The sequence below is a fragment of the Nycticebus coucang genome, chromosome 5 (genome assembly GCF_027406575.1).
Source record: "Nycticebus coucang isolate mNycCou1 chromosome 5, mNycCou1.pri, whole genome shotgun sequence".
Lineage (NCBI taxonomy): Eukaryota > Metazoa > Chordata > Mammalia > Primates > Lorisidae > Nycticebus > Nycticebus coucang.
In genome coordinates, this window is record NC_069784.1 from 23554701 (window position 1) to 23571455 (window position 16755).

Below are 16755 nucleotides of genomic sequence, written 5' to 3' on the forward strand. Positions count from 1 at the left end.
TTGAAGGAACAGGCAAGAAAGATTAAAGGAGGAGGGAGAAAAACACTGAGTGAAATGGGATGACAAACTGGAAGGATTCTTCACCAGCAAAATGTGCCTCAAGTGCAGCAGATACATGCTGGGGGAAGCAGGAAACATCGCTAGAAGGGTAGCCTCGAATCCGAGCAGGAAGGGTCTTATAAGGAGAGAGCCAGAATTTGAACTTTTAACTTACTATTTATTAAAAGCTTACTTACTTAAAAACAATGGAAAGTAACTGAAAAATTTTTAGTGATGAACAAGGAACTAGTAATAACTTCAGTGTATGACAAGCAGACTCATAAGAGACAACTAATATTCTATTAAGAAAATTCGTGGAACTACCATGATACTATGTTCTAATGCTAAAGAAAAAAATTCATTGTAATTTGGGAAAGAATTAAAGAGTAGGTTCTCATACCATCAACAAAAATCTCATTTTAAAAATCTTATCTATGAGGGTGGCACCTGTGGCTCAAAGGGGTAGGGCGCCGGCCCCATATGCCAGAGGTGGTGGGTTCGAACCCAGGCCTGGCCAAAAAAAAAAAAAAAATCTTGTCTGTGCCTCAGTTTCTGCAACTATAGAATGGCTTAGAACACTGAGTAATGTATACTACATGCTCAGTAATGGTAGCTATTACTACTTTCATTCTTAATATCCTAGAGGAACCAAAGACATAAGTAACAAGATCTATATTTCCAAACATAGCAAATACTAAAAAATGAAGAGTAAGTTAAAATAGGCTTGGACAGGGGATATAAAGAAGTGTGCTCAGGGCGGTGCCTGTGGCTCAAAGGAGTAGGGCGCCGGCCCCATATACTGGAGGTGGCGGGTTCAAACCCAGCCCTGGCCAAAAACTGCAAAAAAAAAAAAAAAAAAAACCCCAAAATTAAAAATGTGCTCAAATATTTGCTATAGAAAAAAATAAAAGCCAAAATAATTCTTAATTTCAAGCTACATACAATTTTTGGAAAGGGGTAAATTCATTACCTGAGATGGGCAAAAACTATCTTTAAGAAAACCCAAAGACACTCAAAACTCTCCAGTTTGGATGCAAATTTTGGAAGCCTCCACAATTTTTAATGTTACTTTTTTTATATAAGCTCATCTAAGATCTGTTTTTCTGGAGAATAGGTAGGGAAGAGAAAGCACTTTATATGGGCTTTTTCATCAAATCCCAACAATTTTTTTTCTGAGACAGGCTCGTGCTCTGCCATCTCAACTAGAAAGCAGTGGAGTCATCAAACCTAGCTACAAAATTGATCCTCTCGCCTCAGCTTTCCAGAGCGCTATGATTACAGGTATGAGCCACCGTGCCCCCAGTCCCAACAACTCTTAAAGTAAGTTACGTTAGGCTCATCAGTTTTCAATAACTATCAACAAATGTGCCACATAACTTGTCAAAGGTAAGAGAGCTAATAAGTGGTTGGATTTCAAAATTCACACTCTTAACCAATACGGAATCTCTGACAATTAGAAGAGACAAAAAGTTGTGACCACAGAGTCATCAGGATTCTAAAAGTCTCTTTTACTTAATAATTAATTTCTTAAAGCTCTTTATTCTGATTAGGAGACATCATACTTATTTTATCAGGCTAAAGAAATTCCCTCAGCCTGAGACAGTCAATCAGAAAAATTACTTATAAAGAATATGTAAGGATAGCAAGAAAAAAATAAATTTCTCTTTGATGGTAACAACTATCATCTTCTCATATACTCTAAAGCCATTAATACTAACAGTAAATATACATAAATTTCCAAAGGTTAAAATTCCACTTAACATCCTTCCAAAAAGTCACTCCTTCTGGGTATTGGTAAATATGTTGAAAGCAGAGGCTGAATTCATTTTCTCCTTACTAACCCAAAGTGACCTAATAATCCAAGAATGTACACAAATTGATGCATGTGTGAAGAGAGGGATTCACACACATTAAAGATGGCTATAGAAACAACATGTGGAGAAGAGTGGATCATTATATTAATTTGTGCAGACACAAATAGTTATTGAGTGAAGGTATGTGCCAGGCATTAAATGCCAAGCACTTGGGAACACTTCAATACATAAGACACATAAAAATTCTCTCATGATGGCTTGATGCCTGTAGCACAGCAGTTACAGCGCCAGCCACATTCACTGAGGGTGGCAGGTTCGAACCTGGACTGGGCCAGCTAAACCACAATGACAACTGCAACAAAAAAAATAGCCAGGCATGTGGCAGGCACCTGTAGTCCCAGCTACTCAGGAGGCTGAAGCAAGAGAATTACTTAAACCCAAGAGTTTGAGGTTGCTGTGAGCTGTGATGCCACAGTACTCTACTGAGGGCAACATAGTGAGACTCTGTCTCAAAAAAAAAAATAAATTAAAAAAAAATTCTCCAATGTACACAGCTATTATTTAATAAATAAATAAATAAAACCAAAAAAAAATTCTCTCACGAAGTTTACATTCAAGTATATGAACAACTAACTAATATAAAAATATGTATATTTATGACAAAAAGTAATAAATATTTTGAAGAGGAAAAAAGCAGCATAAGAATACAGTGATTAGGATAATAATATTATTGAAGATAGAAATTTGGCCAAACACATTTTAACTGAGAAAGTAATAGAGACCTGAATAAAGTGAGATGACTATATGATAAATTCATAATGATAATGCATGAGTTATCAAAAAAACATTAAAATTATCTACATGGTATAATAATGGTTTATATTTGAAGGAAACAGAGTTCAGTCCTTAATTTTATAGGTGTAAAATCCGCTTACAAACAAGGACTACAGCAGAATGGTGAATAAAATAGGTAAATACCTAGGTAATAGTAAAAAACAGTTGGCTCACGTCTATAACCCTAGCACTCTGGGAGGCCAAGGGGGGAAGATCCCTTAGCTCAGGAGTTCAAGACCAGCCTGGGTTAAGAGTGAGATCCCAACAACTACAACAGGGACTTTACCTAACAAATGCAAACATTGTAACCTAATCATTTGTTCGGATTCATCTGAAATTTGAAAATTAAGTGACATTCCATCTCTACTAAAAGTAGAAAAAATTATCTGGGCTTTGTAGTGGGTATTTGTAGTCCCAGCTACTCAGGAGGCTGGCAGGATGGTCACTAGAGCACAGGAGTTTTGAGTATAAGAAGCTGTCGTGAGCTAGGCTGATGTCACAGCTCTCTAGGCTCGGGCAAAAGAGCAAGAATGTATTTAAAAATTAAAAAAAAAAAAAGCAGTTCCGAGAAAATGTCTAAAATTTGAAAGCTCCTACATTTAAAACTGGTTACATTTAACTGTAAGACACTAATAGAAAACAGCTCCATCAAAGATGAGGGGAGAGAGGCATTATTATAAAGAATATTAAGGAGATTACAGATACATTTACATCAGAATAATAACAGGGGTAGATTATAAATTTTAAATCATACCTGAAAATTTTAATTGAAGAACATGTGAAAACAAATTTAAAACACTTGAGCCTCATAAAGATATATACTACAGAGTCTTACAGTATTTATAAAAATGAGTTTCTTTCTCTAATGTATTTCCTCATCTAAATGTTTATAAAAGTAGACTTTTCATAACTACATTAAAAAGCTGGCTTTCATTATATGAACAGATTATATAATAATACAATTTATTAAATGAAGAGTTTGAGAGAATTTAGTTTGTGAAAAAAATTTATTCACAAGACAGTAAATAATTAAAAGAGTTTTAGTTATTTATTTATTTTTGAGACAGAGTTTCCCTCTGTTGCCCAGACGGGAGTACAGTGGCACAATCATAGCTCACTGCAACCTCAAACTCCTTGGCTCAAGTGATCTTCCTGCCTCAGCCTCCCCAGTGGGATTACAGAAAGGTGCCACCACACCCAGCTCGTTATTTTTTAACTTTTGTAGAGATACGTGTGTGCGCCCGCGCACATGCCCTATTTTGCCTGAGTTGGTCTTGAATTCCTGGCCTCAAGAGATCTCCTCTTGCCTTGGCCTCCCAAACTGCTGGGGTTATAGGTATAAACCACTGCACCTGCCCTGGGCTAGATGAGTTAATCTGAAGAGATCTGAAGTATAAAAATCTTTGACTAAATTAAATTCTCCCCCTAGTGGAAGTCGCAAATGATCTAAGATTGGTTCTCAACCTTCTTAATGCTGCAACCCTTTAACATAGGGTCCCGACCCACAGGTTGAGAACCGCTGAAGATATTTCCATGACTAAGAATAACTTAAAATATATAAAAAAGAAGTTTCAGGGATTAAGATCTGTAATCTGCATTAACTTTTAATATATATATATAAATTAAATGTCAAAACACTAAAGATGTTTACCAAAACACATTTCCTAAATGAGTTAACAGTAAGTTAGCCAACGAACACACAATCTTAAATACTAAGAGAGAAGCAGAAATATTTCAAAAGTAGAAGAGTAGAAGGTACATTAAAATACAACAGTTTAGGGAGACACACAAATACAGAGAATGGTACAGGACTCTGAAGAATATCGAGGTTTCAGGAACAGGACAATTCAGAGTGCAGCGAGCAGAATGTGTGTGTATGGAGTGGGGAGGCCATGCTGAAGGGTCAATCTAGAAATTCAAGCTCGAGTAATAATTAAAAAATAAGGATTTTATGGTAAGAAGTTTTGATGAGACTTGATGTGGTATGTAAAAGGCAGTCAACATAAGTTTTTATGTTTTAGAAAGAAGGCTCTGATATCTGTATAAGAGCTGAGGCTGGAGAAAAGGAAACTGGATGGGAAATCACTAACGGTTCAGGCAAGATGAACACAGGGAGTGCAGGGGGAATGGAAATGCTATGAAAGATTCACAAATAGCTTTTAAAATGATTCAAATTACCTTTGACTTAGTTTTAGACTGACTGAAGACTTTTCTCTTTTGAAGGATTGAAGAGTAGGGTGACATAATTTTTAACCTGTATGAACCATTAAGAATTATCTGCAGGATGCTGGCGTGGATGTGGAGAGAAGGGAACACTTTTACACTGTCGGTGGGACTGCAAACTAGTACAACCTTTCTGGAAGGAAGTATGGAGAAACCTCAAAGCACTCAAGCTAGACCTCCCATTTGATCTGGCAATCCCATTACTGGGCATCTACCCAGAAGGAAAAAAATTCTCTTATCATAAGGACACTTGTACTAGACTGTTTATTGCAGTTCAATTTACAATCACCAAAATGTGGAAACAGCCTAAATGCCCACCAACCCAGGAATGGATTAACAAGCTGTGGTATATGTATATGGAATACTATTCAGCTATTAAAAAAAATGGAGACTTTACATCCTTCGTATTAACCTGGATGGACGTGGAAGACATTATTCTTAGTAAAGCATCACAAGAATGGAGAAGCATGAATCCTACGTACTCAATTTTGATATGAGGACAATTAATGACAATTAAGGTTATGGGGGAGAAGGAAAAGCAGAGAGAGGGAAGGAGGGAGGGGGCGGGGCCTTGGTGCGTGCCACACCTTCTGAGGGCAAGACATGATTGCAAGAGGGACTTTATCTAACAACTACAATCAGTGTAACCTGGCTTATTGTACCCTCAATGAATCCCCAACAATAAAAAAATAAAAAGAATTATCTGCAGGCTCATCTATAAGTAAAATGCTGGCAGGAAAGTAAACTACTACAAGCCCTCTGTAAAATAATTTATTTACTAAAAGTTGAAAATTTGCCTACCTTACATATACATCCTCAGTATATATACTACTGGGTAAGAAAGAATAAATAAAATTACTACTAGTTTGAATAATTTTATTTCTTTTTATTTTTCTTTTTTTGGGACAGTCTCAAGCTGTGACCCTGAGCTGGAGTGCTGTAGTGTCATAGCTCACAGCAATCTCCAACTCTTGGGCTCAAGCAATCCTCTTGCCTCAATTTTTTGCAAATATCTGTCATTCTATATTAATTGTCTTTGGTTGTTTTCTCCTTATTGTGATTTTAGCTTGTTTAAAATCAAATATGTTCCAAAATGTCTTCTTACTTTTTTGTTCAGCCTGGTCTCGAACTCGTGAGCTCAAGCAATCCACCTGCCTCAGTTTTCCAAAGTGCTAGGATTACAGGCATGAGCCACTGCGCCCAGCCTAGGTTGAATAATTTTAAAAGAGATGATCCAGGGCGGCGCCTGTGGCTCAGTCGGTAAGGCGCCGGCCCCATATACGGAGGGTGGCGGGTTCAAACCTGGCCCCGGCTGAACTGCAACCAAAAAATAGCCGGGCATTGTGGCGGGTGCCTGTGGTCCCAGCTACTCGGGAGGCTGAGGCAAGAGAATCGCTTAAGCCCAGGAGTTGGAGGTTGCTGTGAGCCGTGTGACACCATGGCACTCTACCGAAGGCCATAAAGTGAGACTCTGTCTCTACAAAAAAAAAAAAAAGAGATGATCCATTCATCAAGACTTGAAATATAAAAAAAGAAGGAAGACATTTTGGAACATATTTTATTTTAAACAAGCTAAATTTCAAATTTAGTGCCTGTATAACTTCAGGTGGAACTGTTCAGTGCTCATTAAAATTATTGGTCTACTCATTAAAAGACACAATAAAGAAAAGACAACTAATACAGAGTGAGAGTAGATATTTGCAAAACATAACATCAATATACAAAGAGCTACACATTCATAAGAAAAAGAGACAACCCAGTAGAAGAAATATATAAACAAAAGACTTTAACAAGCACTTTACAAAAAAAAAGAAATCCAAATGACCAAGCTTTTTAGTAATCAAGTAAATGTAAATTAAAACCACAATGGAAGAGCACTGCATACCCACCAGATTGGCAAAAATTAAAATATGTGACACTACCAAAGTGTTAGGAAACAAAAACTTTCACATGCTTTGTTGGGAATTTAAACTACTACAAACAATTTGGAAAATAAAGTTGAAGATTAGCATGCCCTATAACCCAGCAATTCTGTACCTTAGGGTACATGCTAGAGCAATCTGTGCACATATGATCGATGTAGTGTACGAGATTATTCATAATCACAGCACTGTTTATAACAGTCTTACCTTGGAAATTCTCAAACATTCACTAACAGTAGAATTAATATATTGTGATATATATTCAACAAATGAAATATATACAATAATAAAAATAATGCCTTACAAAAGTAATGTTGAACAAAGAAAGAAGAGACAAAATATTCAATATGACACTGGAAATTGAGAAACTGGGAAAACTAAACTGTATGGATCAGAGATGCATACAAACATGATATAACTAACTATAAGGAAAAGCAAGAAACTGATTACCATAAAAGTCAGGGTAAGGGACCAGGGTATGAGTGGGTAGAATTCTCGAGAACAGGTGATATTCTCTGTCTTGATCTTGGTAGCAGTTAGATGTGCAACATTTTTACATGTGTAATATATATTTTTGTTTCACAAACTTCTTTGTATATTGAGCTTCATAATTGTTTTGTAAAGATCTTAAAATTACTGGTAAAGGCAAACAGGCTAGGGCTGGAGATAAATTAAGATTCATCATTGTAAAGATGGCTCTTGAAGGCCAGGTACACTGGCTCATGCCCGTAATCTTAGCACCCTGGGAGGCTGACATGGGAGGATTGCTTGAACCCAGGAGTTCGAGACCAGACTTAGCAAGAGTAAGACCCTGTCTCTACTAAAAATAGAAAAATCAATTAGGTTACTGTGAGCTAGGCTGACACCACGGTGGTCTAGCCTGAGGCAACTGAGTGAGACTGTCTCAAAAACAAAAGCAAAAAACAAAACACACTAGCCCAGCCCTACACAGGATCAGGATCATCAATATCACTGCCTTCTACCTCTATATCCCGTTCCACTGCAAGGTCTTCAGGGATATTAGCACACACAGAGCTGTCATCTCCTATCACGATGAAGCTTTCTTCTAAAATACCTCTTTTTATTATTTTTTTATTTTTTATTTTTTTTCTTTTTTTTGTAGAGACAGAGTCTCATTGTACCACCCTCGGGTAGAGTGCCGTGGCGTCACACGGCTCACAGCAACCTCTAACTCTTGGGCTTACGCAATTCTGTTGCCTCAGCCTCCCGAGCAGCTGGGACTACAGGCGCCCGCCACAACGCCCAGCTATTTTTTGTTGCAGTTTGGCCGGGGCTGGGTTTGAACCCGCCACCCTCGGCATATGGGGCCGGCGCCCTACTAATTGAGCCACAGGCGCCGCCCCTAAAATACCACATTCTTAACGTGCCTGAGGCTATCGTATAGTTAACTTTATTTTTATAAGGAGCATACTGTAAAACAATGATAAATAGTATAGCAAAAAAAGTATATTAAATACAAAAAATAGTAATGTAGTTTATCATCAAATATTATGTACTATACATAACTATATGTGCTCTACTTTTCTAAACATCACAATGAACACATGAGCAATGAGGTGTACTGCAATGTTAAGATAGGTATGTCACCAGGTGACAGGAATTTTTCAGCTCCATTATAATCTAAGGGACCATCATTGCATATACTGTCCGTCACTGAAATGTCATGTGGTGCATGGGACTACATTCTATGATTCCACTTATGTGAGGTAACTAGAGAGGTCAAGCTAATAGAGACAAACTAGAATGGTAGCTGCCGGGAGCTGGGGGCATAAGGGAATGGGAAGTTAGTGGGATTTTTTTGTTTGGTTGGTTTTGGTTTTTTTGCAGTTTCTGGCTGAGGCCAGGTTTGCACCAGCCACCTCCAGTATATGGGGCTGGCACCCTACTCCTTTGGGCCATAGGCGCCGCCCTGGAAAGGGAAGTTAGTGTTTAATGGGCACAGAGCTTCAGTCAGGGAAGATGAAAAAGTTCTGGAGATGGATGGTGGTGACAGATGCACAATCATGACAATGTACCTAATGCCACAGAAAAAAATACTTTAAAATGATAAATTTCACAATATTTCTATTTTACAATGATTTAAAAAAATGGAGTTGAAAATGAATGAGTATTGAAAATAGCATTGCAGTCATGAGAATGAAGCTGTCAGTCATCATTCAAGTGCAGAGGGAAAAATGAACTATTCCGTGATTTTTACATGTACTTTGTTATCTGTGTATGGTACCTGGATTTCAAGCTCAGCAATGTGCTGCTGCAGTTCAGCTACAGCAGCTATGCTATCTGCTTCCCGCAGTCTCACCGCCATCACTTCTTCCTTGTTCTAGGGTGGCAAACGAAACAAGGCAATAAACCAGGTGTGTTTAGAATTCGGGCTTTTCAGATCTTAGAAAACTAACAAAGTGCATAAACTTACACAGAATTATCTAGCCAGGTCAGGTCTAAAGCAGCATCTATAACGAAAACTTACATGCTCAATGCATATGTATGCAGTGAAATATAAATATCATACTAAGTGGGACAAATAAAAATTATAAATGGCCATATATCAATCCCAATTGTTTTTGCCTACAAATCAATCTATGTGAAATTTATGAAAAACCACCTGGGTTTTAAGTGTTTTGTACTTTGAAACTGGGGTTCATAGACTTGTATTATTTCATCTTTAAAGTGAGAACATTCAAATTCAGTTGTAAAGGGAAAACAATGTTAATATTATAAACAATCTCATCACATTTTACATAAAAAATGACATTTAATAATTAACAGTAAGCTATAATCATATGAAACTAAATGAAAATGAATTAAATTTATATTATTCAAAGACTGGCTTCCTCAAAAAAGTTAGGTTTGTTCCTAAATCATTACCACATAACAAGGTAAAATACATTGAATCAGAAATGTACTAGGTGGCAGGGTGGCAATATAGTGATCATTCTCAAAATCTGCAAAAGGAATTACGAAAGATTAAATAAATCAACACACAGCATAAACACAGGGCAGTATCAGACTCAGCATCTGTAACATACTCCATAGAGGTATTAATGAGCAATTAAAATGAAATCCCACGTCAATTCTTTTTTTGGGGGGCTGGGGTGGTGGGAGTTTCACTTTGTTGCTCTCAGTAGAGTATGGTGACATCACAGCTCACAGCAACCTCAAACTCTTGGGCTCAAGCAATTCTCTTGCCTCAGCCTCCCAAATAGCTGGGACTATAGGCACCCGCCACAACACCAGGCTATTTTTAGAGACGAGGTCTTGCTCTGGCTCAGGCTGGTCTCAAGCCTGTGAGCTCAGGCAATCTACCTGCCTTGGCCTCTCAGGGTGCTAGGATTACAGGTGTGAGCCATTGCACCCAGCATGTCAGTTCTTAAAATCCTCTAATATTCTGAATCTGAGCCCATTACTTAGATAAATTCAAAACTATTATTTTCAACACCAAGATCCCCAAACACTTATTTCCAAAGAACATTTTACTTTGGTTAATATGTGCTAAGCCATTTGAGGAATAATATTAAACTCAATAGCACTGTTACCAAAATATAGGAAAACTAATACTAACAATAAAAAATGATTAAATTTAGTTCTTAAAGAAAAGTTAGCACAGACAATTTAGCATCATAAAACTCAATTAGATATTAATATGACAAATCCTATTGATGCTATAACCTCAATTTAATGTCCTTTTATTTTTAAATTAGTCTACTCATATCCTTCAAAAGGGACAATGCTTAAGTTAGTACGAATTTCAGTACTGCCTACAGATTTCTGTCAGTGTAAGTTGTAACAGCCATGCATATTTATTAGGATGTAATTTCATCTCTGGATTTCAGTGACACCGATGAACCACTCAAGCTTCACTCTTGGTTTTTAATGACACCAGAACAAGTTGATGGAATTACAGCTTTATATGTGCCATTGAAAGTTTTATTTCTTATAGAATAATAAGGCTGGAATCTTTAAAGGGCATCATTACTACTATTTCACTAGTGTCTAGTTTACCTTTAAAACTCTATAATTTGCTTTTAATAATTCACTTTAATGCTTAGACCTCTCTCACCACTGCTACACTGTAAATTTATCTCAGGAAAAAAGTACTTGCATTCAAACACTTTTGATGCTTTTTTTTTTTAACTTCCTAGAATTAGGAAAAACTTCTGATGTTCTTTGCATACAAACACTTTATACACACACACAAAATAAAAAACTATTTAAAATACTAATAGGTGTACCCATTTTTCCCAACTCACTGGTATAATGGTATACACACATTTCTTTCTTTTGCTCTCCATTCTATCCAGAACACATATATCACTAATAAGATACCAATCAAAGCAGAGGAACCCTGACCTCTTTAAATTATGTCTTTTTGATTGAGCCATTAAAATGTTTCAGTTTTAAAGGGCTACAATCAAAAGGGAAAAATTATAAAGAGAAACAAACTAGTATGTGCCAATGCAGGAATTTAAGTTAACCAAGTAGATGAAAATGAGGTTTCTTGCTTGAAATCCGCCCCAGAAGCAAGATGAGCTAAGCTGGTCTGAAAGCAACCACCAAAACAAGCTCAGGAAAGCAGAAAAAGATCGACTCCCCTCCCCCTTTTGGTCTGTTTAAGATGACCTAATCATGATGAGACAAGCCCAAACCTAAACCTTATTATACTGATAGAAACATAAACCAGCTGATTGACATATTTACCTTGCATTCGATCTCTGCTTGTTTGCGCTTTGCTTCACTTAATTGAGTAAGTAGTCCTTTGTTCTGTGCAGAAAGATACTGTACCTTCTTCTGTAGGCTGATCACCTCTTGTTCTGCTCTTCGAAGATGGTTACTATTGATTTGGTTCTAATAATCAGAAACATTTAACATACTCAGACTACAGATAAAAAAACCCTAAAAATTTTTATAAATATTCGCCTATCCATGTTATACTTCAACATTATAAAAAATGTTTTCTAGTCATAGGTCATTTTATTCAGCAAATAAACACAGAAAATATAATAAGATATATTCTCCTTATAGCTCAATTCTCATATATCGTTTACATAAAAAATAAATGGAAACTATAAGGATGTTTACATACAACTTGAAGGTATTCCTTTCTGACAGAGGGAACAGGGGTATAAAGTGGGTTGATACAGGGATGAATTTAACTCCTTTTTCCAGTTCCCAAAAGAAAGCATAAACTGATCAAAAGGTACTATCACCATCTGCTGGACATAAACTCCTGAGTGTCAAAAAGTGTGACATGTGTACTTCTGTGCTTCCTACTGTCCAGTGAGCACCGTCTCTTTTTATGGAATACAAATTCATTTTGAACTCTGGCTTTGCTATCTGGCCATGAAGCAAACAAATTTATGTCTCTTGAGTCTCTATTTCCTCATCTGAAAAATGTATATAAAATAATTTCTTATTTCACCACCTTCAAAACTAAATGAGATAATATGTGTAAAAAGGCCGAATATGTAATAAGAACTCAATAAATGCAGGCTGCTTACCATAGTATAATTATAGGACATGTTAAAAATACAGACCTTGAACTGACTAACATGAGGTAGTTTTCACATTAAGGCTTAAAAAAGCCTGAATTCTCTCAATCTCAAATTATTCTATCAGTGGCCTAAAAGAAACAGTAGAGATTTTCCAAATCCAAACAGGTAAAATCTAACTCCTCACTTATCAGTTCCTAAACTTTAGCCAACTTATTTAATTCCACCAAATTTTAGCACACTGATAAAAGTACAGATACTACTGTTTTCCTTTCGAGTCTGTTGTGAAGATTACGAGAAAAGTTAATGAAAGGAGTCTCACATGAGGCATGAAAGTCTACAGATACTTAGTAAACGCTCAGTTGTTACCATTATTATGTCTACTCTATCTCACTCTATGAAAATGAACCTGTCTTTAGTTTTAATGAAAAAACTCTGGATTATCTAACAGATTTAAGTTCCAAACTTTCTACCACTTCCAACTTTCTTCATCATTACTTTTACTTATTTTCCTGCCACACAGGAAAAAAAATGCCTTTAAGACCTTTTCCTCTAACTTTATTACTCTGTTCTTTCTCATTTTCAGTCTACAGATAATGTCCACAAAATTAAATACATTTCTTGGTACAGTATTCAAAATGTTCCACAACCATTTTTTACTGTCTTACCTGCTACCATTGAAACAAATAACTACACTTCAGAAGGATATACCTTTAACACAAGCTGCAAAGAATTTTTATAGATAAAACCCCTCTCTGTGCTCCTGAACACAAGATCATCATTCAAAATTACACAAAACACATAAAACCCAAGAACTGACCATGAGTGAGACAACATAAATGACGGAAAGAATATATGTTTAAGAACTCCAAGTGACAGAAGTCCTTTAACAGGGTATGTTTAAAATTTCAGCATTAAAAACACAAAAAGCAAACACATAAGCAAAAGTATGTCAGTATCAAAAAATATTCGACAAATCTGAAAGACAACAAATAAACTGCAAATAAGATTCCTACAAATTAGTATACCTGCTGATATTAAAAATTCAATGAGGGGCGGCGCCTGTGGCTCAGTCAGTAGGGCGCCAGCCCCATATACCCAGGGTGACGGGTTCAAACCCGGCCCCGGCCAAACTGCAACCAAAAAATAGCCGGGTGTTGTGGTGGGTGCCTGTGGTCCCAGCTACTCGGGAGGCTGAGGCAAGAGAATCGCTTAGCCCAGGAGTTGGAGGTTGCTGTGAGCTGTGTGAGGCCACAGCACACTACCGAGGGCCATAAAGTGAGACTCTTGTCTCTACAAAAAAAAAAAAAAAAAAAATTCAATGAGGGGTGGTGCATGTGGCTCAAAGGAGTAGGGAGCTGGCCCCATAAGCCGGAGATGGTAGGTTCAAACCCAGCCCCAGCCAAAAACTGAAAAAAAAAAAAAAAATTCAATGAGAGGATTAAACAGGAGAATAGATACACTGAAGAAATAGTGTCCCAGAAGAAGTCATGAGACAAGGAAAAGAGAATAAGATCTAAAATATACCTAATAGTGGTCGGAGGATAAAATAGAAGGGAAAAAAGAGAGACGATGGTCTATGACATGATGACAGCTAAAAATTTTTCACGCTTAAAAAAATAAAAGATATGAATCCACAGTTCAGGAAGCACAACTAGTCTTAAACAGGATAAATACAAATAAATCCTCACTAAAATAGACTGTAACAAAACTTAGAATGCTGAAGAAAAGAGGCAAACCAAGGGAAAAATAGTATCTATGAAGAAAACAAATGAAATGTCCAGGAGACAACTCAACAGCAAAAGTCTGTAGTGCATAAAAAAATGAACTTCATCCTACAACAGTATATTCGCCTAAAGTATCATACGAGAGAAAAGTAGATTTATTTTAAGAAAATGACAGAGTCTACAACTCAGGATTAAAACCAGAAGAAAACTGTCAAAAGAAGAGAGAGCAGCCTACAGCCCAACTATTCAGGAGGCTGAAGGAGAAGAATCACTCCAGGCCAGAAGTTCAAGGCTGTAGGGAGCTATGGTCATGCCTATGAATACACATTACACTCCAGCTTGGCCAACACAGCAAGATCCCATTTCTAACAACAACAAAAGAACAAACAAAAAAGTGGCAAATAGCTGGACAAATTCAAGTGAGCACTGACTCCATAAAAAATCAGTACTACTGTGTAATAATTTGGAGGTAAAAAAAAAAAGAAGATGTACAATAGTTACTTGTAAGATGGAAGAAGAATACGAAGTTCTTTTCAGGTCCTTTATTTGGAAAGGATACAGAGATAAATACTTTGTTCAGCCAGGTAAGCCTTTCAAATTTTTTCAGATAATAGCAAGAAATGAAAGGAATTTTAACAGTCAAATCAGTACAGAGGAAGTAAAAAAAAAAAAAAAAATTGCACTAATCTGTTGAAAAAGCAGGAAGGGAAAAAAATATGCCAACAAAAACAGAAGAAATGGAAAGTAGAAAATAAAGCAATTACAAATTTCTCATAATTAGGACTTTTGATTTCTTTTTTTTTTTTTTTGCAGTTTTTGGCCAGGACTGAGTTTGACCCACCACCTCCAGCATATGGGGCCGGCGCCCTACTCCTTTGATCCACAGGCGCTGCCCAGGACTTTTGATTTCTGATCCCACCCTTTCAATTAAAAAAGTAGAAAAAAGGCTAAGTGCAGGGGCTCACACCTGTAATTCCAGCACTCTAAAAGGCTGAAGCAGGTGGATTGCTTGAGCACAGGAGTTTGAGATCAGCTTGAGCAAGAGCAAGACCATATCTCTACAAAAAATGGGGGGAAAAAACCCTCAAAACTACATAGGCAGGGCGGCACCTGTGGCTCAAAGGAGTAGGGTGCTGGCCCCATATGCCGGAGGTGGCGAGTTCAAACCCAGCCCTGGCCAAAAAAAAAAAAAAAAAAACTACATAGGCACAGTGGCAGGTGCCTATAGTCCCAGCAAGAGGGAAAAAAAGCTAGCCAAACTACCTGGGGCAGGTGCAGCCACCAGTTAAGAATGATTCAACTAGAATAAATATTAAACTGCTGGAGGTTAAGTATTGGCTGGCTAGGGACTGTGGACCCTCAGGAGGCAGCAGATCTAGAGACGTTCCCAAACTCTTACACATTTTTTTCTTCATGTACCCTAACAGGTACACATAAAAAACATTAGGGTTCTGAGAAAGAAACCTTCACGATACAGGCTGGGGAGAAGAGCAGCCACTACAGGAGGAGCACTAAATCTTGGCTGTCTTCTGTGGAGAACAAAACCTTTAATCCGTGTGGACAGGCCGCACACATTGTTCCTTTGAGGAAGGGGAGAACTATGTTTTTAGACAGGACTGCAGATAAGGGTGCGAAGAAGCACCAGAAGGTCAAATACCCCAGAACCAAGGACACAAGACTGAGACTTTATCAGAACAGGAAACACACCTGTCCCTCCAACTCCCAGTGACAAGTAACAGGTAAATACTGCTGAAAGTAGATCCACTTCTGAGGGAAGGCTGAAAATGAGAAAAACCCTCTGGCAGCGGGTATTGCTAAAGAAATTTGAAGCTTGTGGTACACTGAGGATAACCACAGAGAGAACAAATCTCAAATCAGCCCATCTCCTAGCAATATTAACTCAAATCTCCCACATTAAAGCCCTCGCCTTGCAGCAGAAGGGAAAATGTGCCCATTTCCAAGAATAAACAAAAATTATCTACCTTAGCCTATAGTGTTACATGAACTATCCAGCTTTCAACAACAAATTATTATACAAAGCATAGGGAAAAGGCAGGAAAAACAAAACATTCCCAAGAGATAAAGCAATCGGCAAAGGCAGCTAATTTATGACAAAGATAATGAACATCTGACAGAGACACAAAGCTGAACAATCATTTGACAAACTGAATTTTAAAAAGTAGCCATCTACATACTGTTTATCAGAAATATAAACACACAGATAAAATGAAATTAAAAGGATAGGAATATACGGTACAATTTAACTTACGAATGTTTGTACAAAAAACTCTAAAAAGTACCAAAAACCTGCATCCAGAATAGGAATGTGTCATATGTGTCTTTATGTATGTGATCCACATCACAGATTTGTTTTTTGCATTTTGCTACCTGTACCTCAGTATGACCGGTTGGTTTGCAATCCATGTATTTTGTTTTACACATTAAAAAACATTTTGAGAAGGGTCCATAGGCCTGCCAACAGTGTTCATGGAACAAAAAAAGATAGGGACCTTTGTACTTAAGAAATTCTTGGAGATAGACACAAGGAAAAATGCAAGAAAGGTCAGAGCAGCACTGTTTGCAACAGCAAAATAATCTATACAATAATCTAGCCAAAGGAGAGTGGGCTAAATACACCAAGATACACTCATTACACAGACTTTTCTAAAAGTCCTTAAAATGATGAAAG

At 37.2% G+C, this 16755-nt stretch overlaps 1 protein-coding gene across 10 annotated transcripts in view; it reads right to left on the reverse strand.

Annotated features, from left to right (window-relative positions):
* Positions 1-16755, reverse strand: part of EVI5 (ecotropic viral integration site 5) — a 202913-nt gene that overhangs the window by 72449 nt on the left and 113709 nt on the right. For all 10 annotated transcript variants that reach the window (XM_053591714.1, XM_053591711.1, XM_053591715.1 and 7 more), the window contains 2 exons: positions 11549-11695; positions 9078-9173 (listed from right to left, as the gene is read on the reverse strand). In XM_053591714.1, coding sequence (XP_053447689.1) covers positions 9078-9173; positions 11549-11695 — 243 coding nt within the window. The remainder of the gene's footprint in view (positions 1-9077; positions 9174-11548; positions 11696-16755) is intronic.